This window comes from Lygodium microphyllum, chromosome 23 (genome assembly GCF_053477565.2).
Source record: "Lygodium microphyllum isolate KBCC chromosome 23, Lygodium_microphyllum_v1.1.10, whole genome shotgun sequence".
In the NCBI taxonomy this organism is placed as follows: Eukaryota; Viridiplantae; Streptophyta; class Polypodiopsida; order Schizaeales; family Lygodiaceae; genus Lygodium; species Lygodium microphyllum.
This window is the reverse complement of record NC_141157.1, coordinates 69457591-69474656: the sequence shown is the minus strand read 5'-3', so window position 1 is coordinate 69474656 and position 17066 is coordinate 69457591. Positions and strand designations below refer to the sequence as shown.

General features: G+C 45.6%; 1 protein-coding gene across 2 annotated transcripts in view; it reads left to right on the top strand.

Moving 5' to 3' along the window:
- Positions 1-17066, top strand: part of LOC148016305 (ARM repeat superfamily protein) — a 178421-nt gene that overhangs the window by 60327 nt on the left and 101028 nt on the right. For both annotated transcript variants that reach the window (XM_087664734.1, XM_087664735.1), the window contains one exon: positions 12889-13017. In XM_087664734.1, the coding sequence (XP_087520860.1) occupies positions 12889-13017 (129 nt within the window). The remainder of the gene's footprint in view (positions 1-12888; positions 13018-17066) is intronic.

The following is a 17066-nucleotide window of genomic DNA, read 5'->3' as shown; positions in this document are numbered from 1 at the left end:
AGAGAAAACGCGCGCCGCAACAGGTCCTCCGGATTAGGCCCTAGTGTAGTAATGGCTCTACATAAGCATAGATCTTCACTTGCAAAGCAGCACACAGAAGCCCATACCCAAACAAAGACAAACAAAGACCCTAGAACCTCAACGGGCCAATCTAGCCATCAAGGGCAAAAAGGCCACACCACAAGAACACATGTACATTGTGTTCAAACTGCGTCTAGTCAAAGCAGAATGCAACATCATCAAGCTATCAATGCGAGGATGACTAGACATGACAGTCTTGACAATAGATGTACCTTGAGCAGCGCTGCACAGACGACCCAAGACCTCAGTAGAGAATCAACGTTTGACTGTGCAGTTGAAGACTCAAGGGCATTTGTCAAAAGGCTTAAATTTACAAGCCAAGACCCGGAAGATGAAGACATAGTACCACCTGCTTATCATAGGGTCAAACTCACCGCGAAAAGAGAGTATACTATCGATGCTCTGATTGATGAAGAAGTAGATTTTAATATCTTGACCTATGAATCATGGACCCTACTAGGCCAACCAGAGCTCACACCGACTAATGTAACTCTTAGCCCTTACGGGGGACACCCACAAGCACTCATAGGGAAGTGCAAAATCCTTGCGACAATTGAAACTAAAAGCTTGCCTATTATATTTCATGTTCCTCCCAATAGTGCTAATTGTGAGAAGGGAACTCTCCTTGGAAGACCCTTCAAAAGGGCGACCAAGTGTGAGGCCGACTATGTAGCACAGAGGATACACCTGATACTACCGGGTGTAAGGATAGTCATGACCTTTAGCAAGGGTGACCTCATCGAACCTTGAGGGAAAGGCAAGCAAGGTGCTGACATAACAGTCAAGCCTGTTGACGAGAGCAAGGACTTGTTGGAAGAGTTATTGCAAGCACAGGTCGAACAACGAAAACCAGTGAGTGAGGCCATGCCTGAAATAAGAAGGTCAGGAGACAATGCCAAGGACGGCCTTTGGACTTACAAATATCTTAGAAGACCCCAAAAGAAGCCCAAGCCTTTTAGACGAAGGCATCGATGGAGAGTCAATACAACGCCGCGATGGATATCCAAAGCGTTGCTACGTGCTCAAGGGTATTATGCAGGTAACCGATGGATTTGGGTACCAAAACCCCTTGTTAAACCTCCTTTGTCGACTGAAGGCCAGATCGTATCAAGAGCAAACAAGCATAGGAGGAGATCTAAACGAAAAACCAAGTCTCAAGTCAAAAAACAGTGGAGTGACCGAGCCCCTCATGGTTGAAATCAAGAAACCCAACGGAACCAATTGGAGGGTAGATCCTCAGCCTAGCGTGCTTGACAAGCATACATCAAATGTAATCGTTGAGGATACGCAAAAGCCACTAGTGCCCAAGGAGCCTTTGATTCCCCAAGAGGATAGCAGGCATCATAGGCACAACATTGCTCATGGCAAGGTTAAATGCTCGACAAAGTAAATAGCAAAATCATCTAACAGCCACGAGCAAATCTCCCAGCCAGTGTCAAAGGCACTTAGGAGTCCCAAGTCTCCTACACCCTCTTCCCCTAAACGGACATAGGAAGCACAACACTCGTCAAGTGCGGCTACTCAATCCCAATCTCTACCTATATCAGAGCTTCCAAATGTCCAAGAGGCAGGACACGACACCACCCTTAGCTCTCAACCTAAGGATATGCCTGTGCAATCCACCGTGGCTAGCTCAACTGATACTCGATCTACGCAAGTGAATGCTCTAAGGGCAACAAAAGACATGATCACTTCCAATTGCCCTAAGGACTTGACACCGCAATCCACCAATAGTAGCAAGTTCACTAAACTAGCTGCTACTACTTCAAATCAGGGATCACAGCAGTCACAGCCCTTGGCCGTGACAATGCCCCTTGCGGAACATGTCCTTAGTAGTTTACCTGTGGAGGAGGTGTCACAACCAACTTCATTAACAACTCCAGCACTTCCAAAGCGCCTAAAGCCTAGACTGGAGGAGTTAAACAGAAGGGAAGAGCTAGACTCTCCAAAAAGGGAGGTAGTTGTACCCTCACAACCTAGCAAGGCTATTCAGTAGGCCACGACTATGTCCCATGAGGACACACCAGAGCAGGGGAAAGTTGAGGCCCAACCAAGCACATCAACGGCTGACCTAGTTCATGGTCTTGAGTCATTAAGTTATGCACCTTCTCTAACCAAGAAAAAGAGGAGAAAACAGCGAAAACAACAGCAGCTACAGGTGGTTGTGGACCCCAAGAGCATTGAGACCAAGAGCGCTGGAGAGCTGGGGAATAAAGCATCAAGTCCATCCACCAATGAACCCATTGATGTCTCTCCTAATAGCGGTGAAACCTTAGACACATCCGTGTGCTCTGAAAAATCAAAGTAGCCGTTGCCATCAACAGTTGCTTTCAACACTCAATCCACCGACAATAGAACTCACATCGACCAATCAAGAGTGGATACAACGCTGTCACAACAGGGTGACAAATCTATACCAATCACATTCGAGGAGAACCATGACAAAATAGCAGCAAAACCTTAGGAAAAACACACAATCCCTGAGAGCATAAGCAATCCTAGCGTTCACCAATCTTGCTCATCTAGGCCTGAGCCCCCAACTATGCTAAAGCCTAGGCAAACTCCTAGAACCTTGCATGAGATAGTAACCGAGCAAGCCCTTGTTGAACATAGAAGTGTCGGAGAATGCTTAACTGAGTTGGATGCTAAGCTCAAGGTGTTCGCACGTGTCTACGTCCGTGCGGACATGGGCGCGTTCCCTAAGGAGCAGCTTGGAGAATACTTGCCATTTTTTCTATCCTAGGAAGAGCAAGAACATCTTAACGAGCACTATGATAGGCTCCTACATGAACGCATGCGACTCATCTCTGATGAGGAAGCCGACGAACTACGTTTAACTGTAACATTCAATGATGTGCTCTACCAACCAAATCTCTTAGAGATAGAGCAACTAAAGCGACAATCGAAGGGTCAAAGTCAATTTGAGAAACGTTGGTTTTAAAACCGTGTTGCAATGGCCGAACTAGGAGCCCAAATCATGACAGTCTCAGAAGAGCGATTGGCCAAATGGCGGTCTCAAAGAGACCCAACCTATGTGGCACCAACTTCTTTTCGAGTGCTAACTGTCATTCGGGGTACGAACTTAGCTGGAACTAGGCAAGAGAACTCTTTGGCTGATAAGGTTCTCACTGAGGAGGAGCTACATGTTGCCAGTAGACTCGGACAAGGTTCAATGCTACTCGATGTTGCAAAATATCTATCGATATTGAGTAAGCTGCCACGAGTACTAGATGCATGTGCCACACTTCAGTACAATCCGAAGTTCTACAATTGGCTTTTATCCTCGTGAAGTGACATGGATTCGTAAATATGTATATAAATAAACAATGATTTTTGTGTGACCCTGTATAGACAATATCAACACACACAAGCAATGATAGTCAAGCGCAGGGAGAAGAGTTGGGTTTGACAGGCTAAGCTCCTCAGGCCTTCCTCTCATCACACATTTAAAAGTCGTGTGACCATCTCCACCTCCAAGTGAAGGGCATGCAACCCTCATTACCGCCATAGGAAGTCTCCACCAACAACGCTGATGGTGTAGACGGGGTACCGTCCCTTTCTATACACCTTTCCGCCTTTCTGGTCTATCCTTTCGAGGATGAGCCCTGCCCCACTTCATGACAACCAGTCCACACGGACTGGAGGCAAAACAAACATCATCACGGGGGCCATTCCTCTACAACAAACACTGTATGCCTCACCTCTCCCCTCCTCATCATGTGCGCTTGATAACCCACTATATAATCCCTTCCATGCAAATAGTTTTATCCTGCCTCGAGGCCTAATCCTTGGTTTGCATTTTGTAGGTCCCCCTATAATAGCCGATATGGAGCACCCTGTGCAGTTGGCTTGCAAGGACGCTATCCTCCGTCGAAGGGAGCATGTAGCAAAAGCGCCTCCGCCGGAACGCTACGTACCTACCCTTAAAAAGGTATGCAAAGAAATGAAGCGACACCGGCCGGGATGTAGGCCAAAAGATCCCCAGCCCAAGGGAATAGAAGCTCAAGGGAGCACACAGGGCGTGGCAACACCAGCCGTACAGGCTCCTACCAGACGCTCGAGCACCAGGTGCTCGAAAGAGGAGAGGGTAGCTCGAGACAAGCAAGATTTTGACGCATTGTTTAAAAGCATTTTGGAAACAGTTGCGGCCAGGGACTATACCATCCGGGTCCCAGCCGACATTTTCCCCTCCCAGCCTCACAGAAGCCTCTCACCAGCACAACCTCAGTCGCCCGACCACCCAGACTCGGCCCGCCTCGTACAAATAGAGTAGCCCCATGTTGTATAAAATGCTTATCAAATGCTACCTGGCCATGAATTTTTGTCTTTAAATGGTGAAGTGTTGAGGTTAAGTGTTGACATGTTTTCCAATTGTACAAACTTTTCATATTTGCGTTTAATATATTTCACGTCTTTAGCAAAAGAAAAAGCTAATCAAGCGCAGGTGATAAGTATCTAAGTCAACATCATGGAATTGAGATAAGTGATGTCTCCTTGCGTTGCATTGGTTTATTATAGTTGCGGCATATACCATGCATCTATTCTCATGAAGTGACAAGTGGATGCAGGATGATACAGGTCTTTGTGCGAAAGTGTTCAATGCTCGATCACCGCAAGACCATCGATCCCACAAAGAGCCGCGACAAAGCCACGCTGCCGAAAGCAAAAATCACCGTTGCCGACCGCCCACATCGCATGGCCCAAAGCATATTCATGGGTTACGCTCTCTTTCTGGGTCAAGCTCTATAGTTGGCTCACGGCAGTTGTTACCTCAATTGTACTAACATCGCATGGTGCAAAGAGGTTTGCATATCTCAAGTGTATCTCCCCATCTTAACAACTGCTTCTCTAACAACAAGCTAGGGCACAATCATCACTGTAATATCCATTTCCTGAGCCTTCGAAGCTTGACATTTTCCAACCCATTGAAAGGCTGATAGCCTCAACATATTGCAATGGTTGTACTCAGGCAAGTCTTTAAAAAAAAAAAAGGAGAAGAAAAGAGAAGAGAAAGAAAGAAAGAAAGAAAGAAAGAAAGAAAGAAAATAGCACAGGAAAAAGAAAAAGAAAAAGAAAAGAAAAGAATCGAACGAAAAGATAAGAAGCACCCACGATCACAGCACAGTACCTAGGGGTCCTCAAATTAGGTATGTCCAGTGACCTTGGTCGGCTAGCTCCGTCCCTAGTCCCCTAGCCCTTTAGCATCACCCACAATTGTTCAGGGCACATCAAGGGCAGGACATACCTAGGGAGCTTGTCTCGCCTATGGTTAGACCTGTCACCCTGACCCACTTGCACAATTCCCTCTTGCACTCTGTCTTAATACCATTGCAATCAATTGTGGTAAGCACCGCACGATTGGCCATGAAAAGTACACCGTCCTCATCAAGCAAGTCCAATAGCTTCCAGCTGTTGCCGAAAGTGCGGTGTCCCTATATTCAATTATGCTACGTCGTGTAGTCACAATGCAAAGGATGTCTCATATACCTTCACGTGTACTTCTTCTCAACATGGACAACTTTGCTTCATCCACACATTGTTACGAGAAACTAGCTCGCGGTCTTCTAACTACGTAATATCTAAGTATGCACGAGTACTCACATAATATCTGCACCGAAGTATATACACAGTTTGGGTCCTCAAGTGCAGGACAATACTCTTAGCTTGCTTAGAGTTTGACCTGTCTCCCAAACTAATTGCACTATGTCTTGTGCACAATAGAGAAGACTAGCACTACCCCTAGGAAGAGACCACCTATGAGAGGTTTTCAATTGCAGGAGTTGAAGACTCCAATAACAGTGCCATTCGCTCTTCATCGACACCCAACTCTGAAATTTTATCCTTTATCGTCCTGCAGGTCCGCCAAGAATTGTCATGTGCCGAATCCCCAACAAAGAACAGCCCTACCACCAACTCCAACAATCCTACCACTAGCCACCTAGGCCACTAACGTGCCCTCAACGACCTTCCTCCACACCACTACCAACACTCCTCCACGGCAGCCACCAATGTCCCTGCCACCCACGTCTTCGGTGCATGCTAAAGCCTACTACCTACGACGGTGAGTGCCATGGGACTGGCACTCGTCTAGGAGGGGGGTAATGTTAACCGTTAGACGAACAAGGTGAAAAATCTGAAAAAGCTAAAGCAGAAGACAAAGGCCAAGGCAAAAGTGAAACGGAAGACGAAGGCGTGCCAAGAAAAATATGGAAGCACGAGAAATTAAAAAAAGTCCTAAATAAAGGAAAAGGGCGCACAAGAAAAAGTGCGAATCAATACTTTTGTAAAAAAGCACAAGCGCATTATGGTTTAATTTAAAGAGCACCGGGCTCTCACCCGTGCAATTTGTAAAGGTAGATGGGCAGTAGGAAGGAAGCTAAGAAAATAGAAGGGCAATGAGAAAAAGGGCCTAGGCCACGGTCGGCCATGTAAAAAAGGGGATAAGGGGATGACCGCCCAAAATGGATTTAGGGTTTTGTATATAAAGTTGAAAAGTAAATGAGAAGCTCATTCTTGTGTGTGGCCAAAAGTAGCTCTTCTCTTCTTCTTCTTCTTGTTCTTGCTTGCTTGCTGTGGCGATGGAGCTTGGAGCGGGAGGATCGAGCTTGCTTGGAGCTTGCTTGAAGCTTGCACTTGGATCGTGGAGCTACCAGAGTGTGCGGGAGAGGAGGCAACTAGATCGGCATGAAGATAAGCTTACTACACCCGGTAGGCATGAGAGCGCGTAGGCTATGTGAGAGGTAGCCATTAGCATTCGGCTTGAAACGCTTGAAGCAATAAGCGGTTCGTGGGTCTTGGCGGTTGAGCGTGAGCTCCCACAACAAGATCCTTGTCCAAATAAATCTTCTCATCTTTGAGGGTGTTGGGTTTTACTCCCACCTACGCTCAGATAGGAGTGTGGGTGATCTTTATAGGACACTGGGGCACTTTTTACTCCCCGTACGAGAGGTTTTTTCCCCTAGATTTATTCCTTTTATTTTATGTACCTAGGTTACACAGTTTTGGGCACTTATCGTGTTTCACACACTTCGGGTGTGAACATCCTCTTACAACCCTAAGGTTTGAGGGTTGTATTTTGTACTTGCACCTTACACTTCGGTTTATTGCATGGGTGTCGTGCTCTCACTCTCCACATTGTCTACTTCACTCTCAGCTGAGCTTTGATCCATTCCTGTTCTCACAGTTGGTATCAGAGCTGAGTACAGCTCAGTCTACTCTCCTTTTGCTCTGCAACTAGCAGTTCAACAGCTTGCATCAGAGGCTGCAACCTGCTCCACGAGGCGCCCTGTACCAGTTACCTGCAGTCAGTGCTATTCAGTGCCCCTTCAGCTGGAACTGCCCAGTTCCCGCCAGCCAGCCACCAGCTTGCGCGTGAAATGCTGTGCGCATGAGCCCCTGCCTCCCGTCTAAAGTCAGTCACCAGCACGTGTGAGCCAGCGCCTACCTGCCACGAGCGCCTAAGAGTCTGCGCTGCCTGTGAGCCAGTGCCCTTCAGCAGCATGTGCCTGTCCCTTTTCCCCTGGGCCACCAGCGCCTGCCCATTTGCAAGGACTTGACGCTTCCAGCACCCGCCTGCGTGCCTGCTCCCACCAGCAGGGCGCTGCATGATCTCATGCGCCGGACTGCCTCCAGTGCGCCCCCATAATGGGCCGCTCCATAATCATAGACATAAGCACAGGCCTCTTGCCCTGAATCGGAGGTACAAAATTTTTAAAAGAAAAAAAAGTGTTTTTTATTTTAGATTCATTTCTGGGGAAGGGGCTTTTGCTTGGGAAGGCATTATCACAGAAATTTCTTGGCAAATCAATCAAGAATTTTGGGCTTTTGGCTACTGAGCAGTCATTGGTACATGTAGTACAGTTTCAGTTTGAAATAGATTGATTTTGAGCATTTTGGGGCTTTTGCTTCCACAGTGTTGTTGAGCATTTATTGCACCTTGGATTGCGTGCATTACAAACAGGTTTGACAAAGTGTGCTTTAATTCGCTAATTACAGCAAATTAATTGCTGTAATTTCTGAAAATTCTGAGATTTTCAGGTTTGTCCAGCTTGGGACATTGCTCTTTTGCTCTCTGATCAGGATTGTTTATCATGGCAAATCAGGGAGTTGATGTATTTACTTGTGTATCCAAGGAGGATCGGTTGGAAGGTAACAACTATTCACTCTGGTCCTTCATGATGAAAAATGTGGTGATAGCGAGAAATCTTTGGGATTATGTTAATGGTGAAAAACAGAGGCTAGGAGTTGTGGCTCCAACTACTCATCCTCTAGGAGGAGAAGGACAACAGGCAATTCAGCCTGTTCAACCTGCTGCAGCTCAGTCACTTTCCCAGAGATCAGTAGCACAAAAGGCGGGATACATGGGATGCCCAGGCTTTGTCGTTGATTACACTGGCAATTCAATGGCCTATTATTCCTCATATTCTCTGTAGCTTCCTCATGAGAGCCTTGGAGCAGATGTTTATCGGAAAGAATGAGATCGGCATCTCTTTCTTGAAGAAAGAGCTTGAAACAGTGAAGATGGATGAGGGTGATTCTATGCAGGATCACCTAAATAAAATTCAGGACTTGTGTGAGCAACTTACTACTTAGGTGCACAATTGATATCTACTACCTTAAATTCATTGTGGTCCTCGTACTTGGCTTTTCATACGGCCTTGAATCTCACCATGAGGAATGCCCCACAACCACTTACTTTCCTTCAGCTAGTTAGTTTGCTTCTAGAGGAGGAGCAAACACGAAAGAACAGTTGTGTGGATGTTATAGTCTTTGAGCAAGCTTTTATGGCATGACAGAAGGGTAAGGGCGGCCAAGCAAATAATGCTCCGCAGAGCTCTGGGACTTCAGGAACTTCACATGGCAATAACAAAGGGACACACAAACCAAGAACGGTAAGTGCCACTATTGCAAAAAGCTAGGCCACTACATCACTGAATGTGGAAAATGCATAGCCAAGGAGAAGAAGAAGGAATCAAGGATGTCTGTTTTTGATGCTCCTTCCACTGCTACTGAGTTAACATCCTTTGTTGTAGATAGGGACTATTGTTTTTATAGATGCAATTATGACTCTTCTTGGGCTGATCGAGCATTTAGCTCTACTGAGGATGTAGACACATGGTTTTTTGACAGTGGTGCATCTAGGCACATCACATCTCGCAGAGATTTGTTTGCTTCTATTATTGCAGCCCCAGTTGGAAAATTTGTAGAGTGTGCCAACAATGCATCATACCTTGTTAGAGGTATGAGGGAGATTGTGCTCATAGCCATTGATGGCTCTATTCTCTGTGTACAGGATGCCTTGTTTGTGCCACGTATAAAGAAGAATTTGTTATCTATTTCTTCTTTGGCACGGTGTGGATTGCAGGTCATCTTTGATGATGACAGATGCATGGTGAGAGATAAGGAACACATGACTTTGGTCTTGATTGGCACTCTATGTTATGGGTTATTTGAGTTGGATGCTCTTTTAATTGATTAGTCGGCCTATTTAGCGTTCACTTTTACTCCTGCTATGATACATGCGGAGTTATGGCATGCTTGCACGGGGCATGTAAACTATGGTAGCTTGATGCTTTTGTAGCGTACATAGATGCTTGATGGATTACCTCTCTTGGAGAGACCTCCTAAGCACTTATGCGAAGGATGTATTTTGGGGAAAAATGCATCGGTTTTCGTTTCTCCGTGATGTTGCTTTTAGAGCCATTGCTAGGTTACAGACAGTGCACTCAGATGTATATGGCCTTAATTTGTGACTTTTATTGATGGCTTTACTCGCTTCTGTTGGGTTTACTCTTTAATGAAAAAGTCAGAAGTGTGTAATGCATTTTTGGCTTTGCTAGCACTTGTTGAAAATCAATGTGGTTACAGGGTAAAGACTCTCCGTTCAAACTAAGGGCGGGAATACATGTCCTCTATGTTGAATGCTTTTTTGAAGCAGAAGAGCATTGTTCATCAGTACACTATTGCTTATACTCCACAGCAGAATGGGTTGCGGAGAGGAAGAATCCGTCACTCATGAAGATGGCCACATGCATGCTTAAAGCAAATAGCTTGCCACAGTTTTTGGATGGAAGCAATTATGTGTGCTTGCCATGTTTTGAATAGATGCCCCACTAAAGCATTAAAGAATATCTCGCCTTTTGAGGCTTGGAATAGTCCGAAACCTTCTATTGAGCACTTTCGTACTTTTGGGTGTCTTGCATATGCACACATTTTCAAGGTACTTAGAAAAAAGTTGGATAATAAGGCTATCAAATGCATTTTTGTGGGGTACAGTAGTGAGAGCAAAGGATATAGATTATATGATCCTGTCTCGAAAAAGGTAGTTGTCAGTAGGGATGTGGTTTTCGATGAAGAATCTGAATTATCCATTGCTAGTTTTGACACATATGAGACTGCCAGTGATGTATTTGAAGGGCTGCTGCCCATTTCATTTGGTGATACAACTGGAGTTTCAGCAAGTGAACATAATGTTCAGCCAGTTGCTCCATTTGGAGAATGTAGAAAATCAGCCCATGGCTGATTTGAAGATTTAGCAAGGTGCTGAATCTGAAATTCAGCAAGAGCTTGTACACAATTAGGAGGCTAGAACAAATGCCTAGATGGTATTTATCGACCATGAAAGATAGTCATTTGGATGCTCCCATGGTTGGTCGTACTAGAAGGCAAGCTCGTATGCATGATGGTGCACATACCATGGAGTTTATTATGGGAGCACATAGAGTTGATGATGAGGAGCTTGAATGTTTTGAGGATGCACAACATAGTGTGCATTGGATGGCAACAATGCAAGCTGAGTTTGATTCCATCATAAGGAATCAAACATGGGATTTAGTGTCTTTGCCTATTGGAAAGAAAGCCATTGGAACAAAATGGGTCTTTAAGCTGAAAAGGAATGTAGATGGATCCATTGACAAATTTAAAGCCTGGCGTGTAGTCGAGGGCTATGCAGAGAAGAAAGGTATTGACTATGAGGAGACATTTGCTCCTACGTCCCACATGACCACCATTAGGTCTATGGTTGCTTTGGCTGCCCATTATGGATGGACTGTGTATCAGCGAGATATAAAGACTGCATTTTTACATGGGGAACTTCATGAAAAAGTGTATGTATAGCAGCCCATTGGTTTTGAAGTTGAGCAATCCGAACACTTGGTTTGTAAATTGAAAAAGGCTTTGTATGGCTTGAAACAAGCCTCTCGAGCTTGGTCTCCAAAGATTGATATCTTTTTACTTAGCCAAGGGTTCATAAACAACTCATCAGAGTCTATTCTTTACGTATGTAAAGAAGGGGGGTCTATGCTGATCATTTGTCTATATGTTGATGACCTTTTGCTTACAGGGACACATGTTGAACAAATTTCAGCATTAAAACAAAATTTACAGCAAACTTTCGAGATGTCAGATATAGGGTATTTGCACTATTACTTGGGCATTCAGTTCATTCATAATGCTAGAGGCATTGTTTTATCATAGTCAAGATACATTGATAAACTTCTTGAGAGGTTTGGCTTACAAGATTGCAATCCAATCTGTGCACCAATGGAACTTGGACTAAAGTTGTCAATGCGTGATGACAGTGATGTGTTTGATACACACACATATGCTCCAGCAGTTGGATGCCTTATCTACCTATGCAACACTAGGTTGGACATATAGTTTGCAGTCTTAGCCCTGAGCAGATATATGTATCAGCCACGCATGTCACATTGGCGTGTTTTCCGTTCCTTGCAGGGTACTAGGACTCTTGGATTGCTTTATGCTAAGGGGGAACGACTGCACTTACATGCTTATAGTGATTCTGATTGGATTGGTGATTATGATTCTTATCACTCTACTAGTGGCAATTGTTTCTTTCTCGGCTCATCTTGCATTAAGGCAACTTTCACTACTATAGTTGAATGTGTATGGCTTAGACACTTGCTAGCTGATTTGGATGTATTTGTCACGGAGCCTACTCCTTTGTTCACTGACAGTCAAGGTAGCATTGCAGTGGCACGGAACTCAGTGTTTTATGCACGGACGAAACACATTGAGGTCCATTATCACTTTGTAAGAGAGAGGCTATATGCCGGATATATCAGCCTTGTCTATTGTCCTACCACTAGTAATGTGGTAGACATCTTCACCAAAGCTCTTCCTCGTGACAAATTTGAAGCATTTTGCAATGCTTCAAATTTGATTTCCCTTGGTGGCGGATGACCCTTGCACTCTTCATTGCAGGGTGGTTTGTTGGGTTTTACTCACGCCTACGCTTAGAGAGGAGTGCCGGTGATCTTTAGTAGGACACTGGGGCACTTTTTACTCTGCATACGAGAGGGTTTTCCCCTGAGATTTATTCCCTTTATTTTATGTGCTGATGTTACACATTTTGGGCAATTATCGTGTTTCACACACTTTAGGTGTGAACACCCTCTGATAATCCTAAGGTTTAAGGGTTGTATTTTGTACTTGCACCTTACACTTCAGTTTATTGCATTGGGTGTTGTGCTCTCACACTCCATACTGTCAAGTTCACTCTCAGCTGAGCTTCCATCCATTCCTATTCTCATAGAGAGCTCTCCTCTTAGAGAGGAAGGCCTTTTTGTTCTCTCTGTTTGCCAAATTAGCCTATGTGACCAAAATAGATACATCTGAAGTTCAAGAAACTGTCATATTTCCCAAGTAGAATAATGAAACCATAATCTTAAAACATGTAGCTAGGAAACAACAAATAACTGAAAATACTAAAGTCTAGAAATCATGTGAGAGAGAGAGAGAGAGAGAGAGAGAGAGAGAGAGAGAGAGAGATTCTGGCTTCTTGTACAGGCTTTACCTCAAGTTCTGCTTTCAAAGGTGCAGCTCTTCAAGGATTTGTTATTGCTGCCAGCAGTGGCTACCAAAAATGAGCATGTGATTGGTGGACTCGCTTGTTTGCTTGCAGAAATTGGTCAAGCGGTATGTGGTTTTGCTTTTTAAAGGTGGTCACCTTTCTCTAGGCTCTAATTCATATGAGCGGCATTAGTTATGTGTCTATAATCTAATTGTATGGGAACTGTAGTCTGTGATTAATGCAGTCTGGTAAGTCTCTGCTTTCTCTCTTGATGAAATAGTTGCTGATTTTCGAGGGACTACTGCGGGCTTTACGTGTAGCATTGACACATTGCAGGCAGGGATGTGGTGTATGTCACACAGTACGCTAAAAGGATGTGATGTGTGGATAAACAGCTGGCAGGCTGGTGTGATCAGGTAGTTACAGCAGAGTAGGTGTCACATGATGGGTGAACAGCTGACAGGCATTTATAGTCAGGCAATCACAGCAGATTGAGTCTACCCACAGTCACGCGGTCCAACTCACACAACTAGCATACACCATCGTTGATAACATACTGTCTTCAATGTCCCTCTCGCTACCTTCTGTCTTCTCCCAAACATAAGTTTCATTTGGATGCACAACTGGTGTGATGCCTATATATTTCAGGCAGGAGAGTCCATCAATTATATTTGTAAGATGATGGATAGACGTACACTCCTTTCCTCATATTTGAGCAAGAAATGAGTAGGGACCATTTTTGTAAGGCATTGTGGACTGAGTGAAACCATATGTAGTAATGAAACAGTTGATTCATCAATGCATAATAAAAGTAATAAAAAGTCCACCTCTAATGGAGCATGTTCTCACAAGATAATGGGATTTATGTTAGTGCTATAATCCTCCCAAGTCCTATCTTGGTAGGCTTGGCAAAATAATATTTACTGCTCTATGGAGAAGATGCATGCAATGACAAGAAATGATTTTAACTTATGTTAAAGTTGTGGTTGAATGATGGAACATTAAGATGCATTGGCAAAAGTAACATGGATTTACTAGCAAGATGGGAAAAAGTACATACTTGCAGATACTTGCAAGGCAGGTAAAGTTAACATGAATATGCTTCCAGACAATGCCTCCCTCTTTAAAAAAAGAAAGGGACAATGCCTCTCTCTCTCTCTCTCTCTCTCTCTCTCTCTGTCTCTAAATTGTAAGTTTATGAATTGCATATTGATCCAACTAGGTCAATTGATTCTGTAGGTATGGTATAGCTATGCATTTATAATAATAGATGCAATGGAGAACCTGACGCTTTTAGATGTGGGTGAATTCCTTTGATGCAAGCAATGGAGAAAATGAAATTTTTAGGCTGGTGTGGTTTCTTTATTAGAAGCAAAGGCATGGTGAAGATGTCAGAGTGCAGCGGTGCGGAAGCGTAGGACTGAGAGAGAGAGAACGCAGAGAGAGAAGGGAGAGAAAGAGACAGTGTACACTGAAGATCTGCTGTATAAAGAATGCTGAATACAAAGATATACACAGGCGCAGTGCGCTGGACTGCGTGTCTCCACCTCGACGATGCGACCTGCTGTCCACCTCGAAGTCTGCTGCAGTCTGCACTGTCTGCTGTCTGAAATCTGTGAACAGAGACAGAAATCTGCACGGCACCGGTCTGTAATCTGCGACAGAGAATAGTGGCCAGACTGCTGAAAACGTCAGCAATAAATAGGCGAAAAATCACCTAGAACAAGGCTCAAAACTGGGGCGCAGCCTGATAAAAGTGGCTGCAGGCAGTCGGACTGCCACGTGGCAGTCCGACTGCACAGTCCGACTGTGCAGCTGCCTAGAAACAGGCTATGAACTCTAACACCCCCTCTCAGAGCCTGGACAGGGCAGAAGCCTGAGGGATCTGGAATGTTGCCGAAGTAGAGCCTGAGGAATGTGCAGCTGCCTAAAAACAGGCTATGAACTCTAACACCCCCTCTCAGAGCCTGGACAGGGCAGAAGCTTGAGGGATCTGGAATGTTGCCGAAGTAGAGCCTGAGGAAGCGCCTTCGTAAACAAATCCGCAAGATTATCCTCCGTCTTGCAATACTCCACAGTGATGGTCTCATCCAGAAGCTTTTCTCGGATGAAGTGGTACTGGATCTCAATGTGCTTCGTCCGGGCATGAAAAATAGGGTTCCTCGCCAAGGCAATGCAACTCTCATTGTCACATCGCAGCAATGTAGGACGAGTCTGGGGGCACCCAAGCTCCTCCAACAGTCTCCGAAGCCACACAACCTCGCATGTGGGGGAAGACGCGGCCCGATACTCCGCCTCAGTAGACGAAAGGGCTACCGTGGGCTGCTTCTTGCTACTCCATGAAATAACACCTGCACCCAAAGTAAAGCAGTAACCTGTTGTAGACCGCCTATGGTCCACGTCACCGGCCCAATCCGAGTCGCTCCAACCTGCAAGTACAAGATTTGACCCATCTGTCCCTGCGGGGTAATGAATCCCCAAATCAGACGTCCCCCTCAGATACCGAAGTATCCTCTGAGCAGCCTGCCAATGCACCGTCTTAGGTTCACTCATGAACCCTGCCAAGAGCCCAACAGCAAAACATAGATCAACCCTGGTGTTGAGAAGCCAAATCAAAGACCCTATCAACTGTCGATAGCGGGAAGCATCCGCCAAAGGAGAAGCTGAGTAGGAAGTGGCCTTCCAGTTCGGATCCATAGGAGTAGAGAGGGCCCGACAATCTTCCATCTCAAAAGACACCAAGAGCTCCTATACATATCTCTGTTGGGAGAGAAAGATCCCCCTCTGAGACTGAAAAATCTCATGTCCTAAAAAGAAATGGAGTAGCCCCAAATCCGTCATCTCGAACGTCAGATGTAAAGCTGACTTTGTCTCCTGGACTTGCTGTGCATCATCACCTGTGACAATCAAATCATCAACATATAATACAAACAGCACACAACCATCCTCGGAAGTGTGAACATACAGCTGCGGATCGGCCTTGGACCGCCGATATCCCAACTGAGTCTGGAGGAACGAATCAATCTTCTCGTTCCAAGCTCGCGGGGCTTGCTTGAGACCATACAGGGCCTTCTTCAACCTGTAGACTTTCCCATCCAAAGAACCAAAGCCAGGAGGCTGCTCAACGTAGATCTCCTCCTTCAAATCACCATTCAGGAAGGCCGACTTCACATCCAGCTGGTAAACAGGCCATCTCCTATGGCCAGCCAAAGCAAGAACAGCTCTAATGGTTGCCATACGAGCTGTAGGGGCAAAGGTGTCATGACAGTCAATCCCTGGGCGCTGGGCAAAACCCTTAGCAACAAGGCGAGCCTTGTGCTTATCCAAAGTACCATCACTGAGATATTTGGTCTTGAAGATCCACTTGACTCCAATCACCTTCTTCTTCGGGGGGCGTGGCACAAGTGACCAAGTGCCATTCCTCTCAATAGCCTCCAACTCAGCTTCCATAGCTTTCTTCCATGGGGCGGACTGTAAAGCCTCCTTCATGGAGGTGGGCTCTCGATCCTGCATAACTCGGGACATCAAACTATAATTGGAGCAAACAAGCTCCGAAGAATGCGCCTGGTGCCTCCGTGACCGCCGCGGACCATCCTGCGGTCCCCACTCCTCAGGAACCCCCTCGATCCCTGAATCACGGAGTGTGTCACGGGCCCAGCGAGGAGGAGGCCGAACCTCCCCTCGTCGTTCTCCATCAGTAGAAGACTCTGGAATGTCCACCGGTGGTAATTCCTCAGAAGGATCCGGTGGAACAGTAGACTTTGTGTCAGAAACAGAATCATAATCAAACGGCACAGGCTCCAGTGGAACTGTAGAAGGAGCCAAACTCTCCCCTGGATCTCCAAGAACGGGATGCTCCTCACCCGTTGAAGAAGCCGGAACCTCCACAAACCGCACATCACGGCTAGTATATACATCCCGCTTGACGGGATCATACAGTTGGTAGCCTTGGGATTGGGAGCTGTAGCCAACAAATACCTGTTTTCGGGAAGCCGCTTCAAATTTGTCACGGTGAGCTTTGGGAATGTGAACATAGGCATCACACCCAAAGACCCGAAAGTAAGAAACATCTGGCTTCGACCCAAAATACGCCTCAAATGGAGTCATCCCTTCCACGGCCGACGTAGGAGATCGGTTAAGGATGTGGACTGCAGTAGCCACAGCCTCGGCCCAG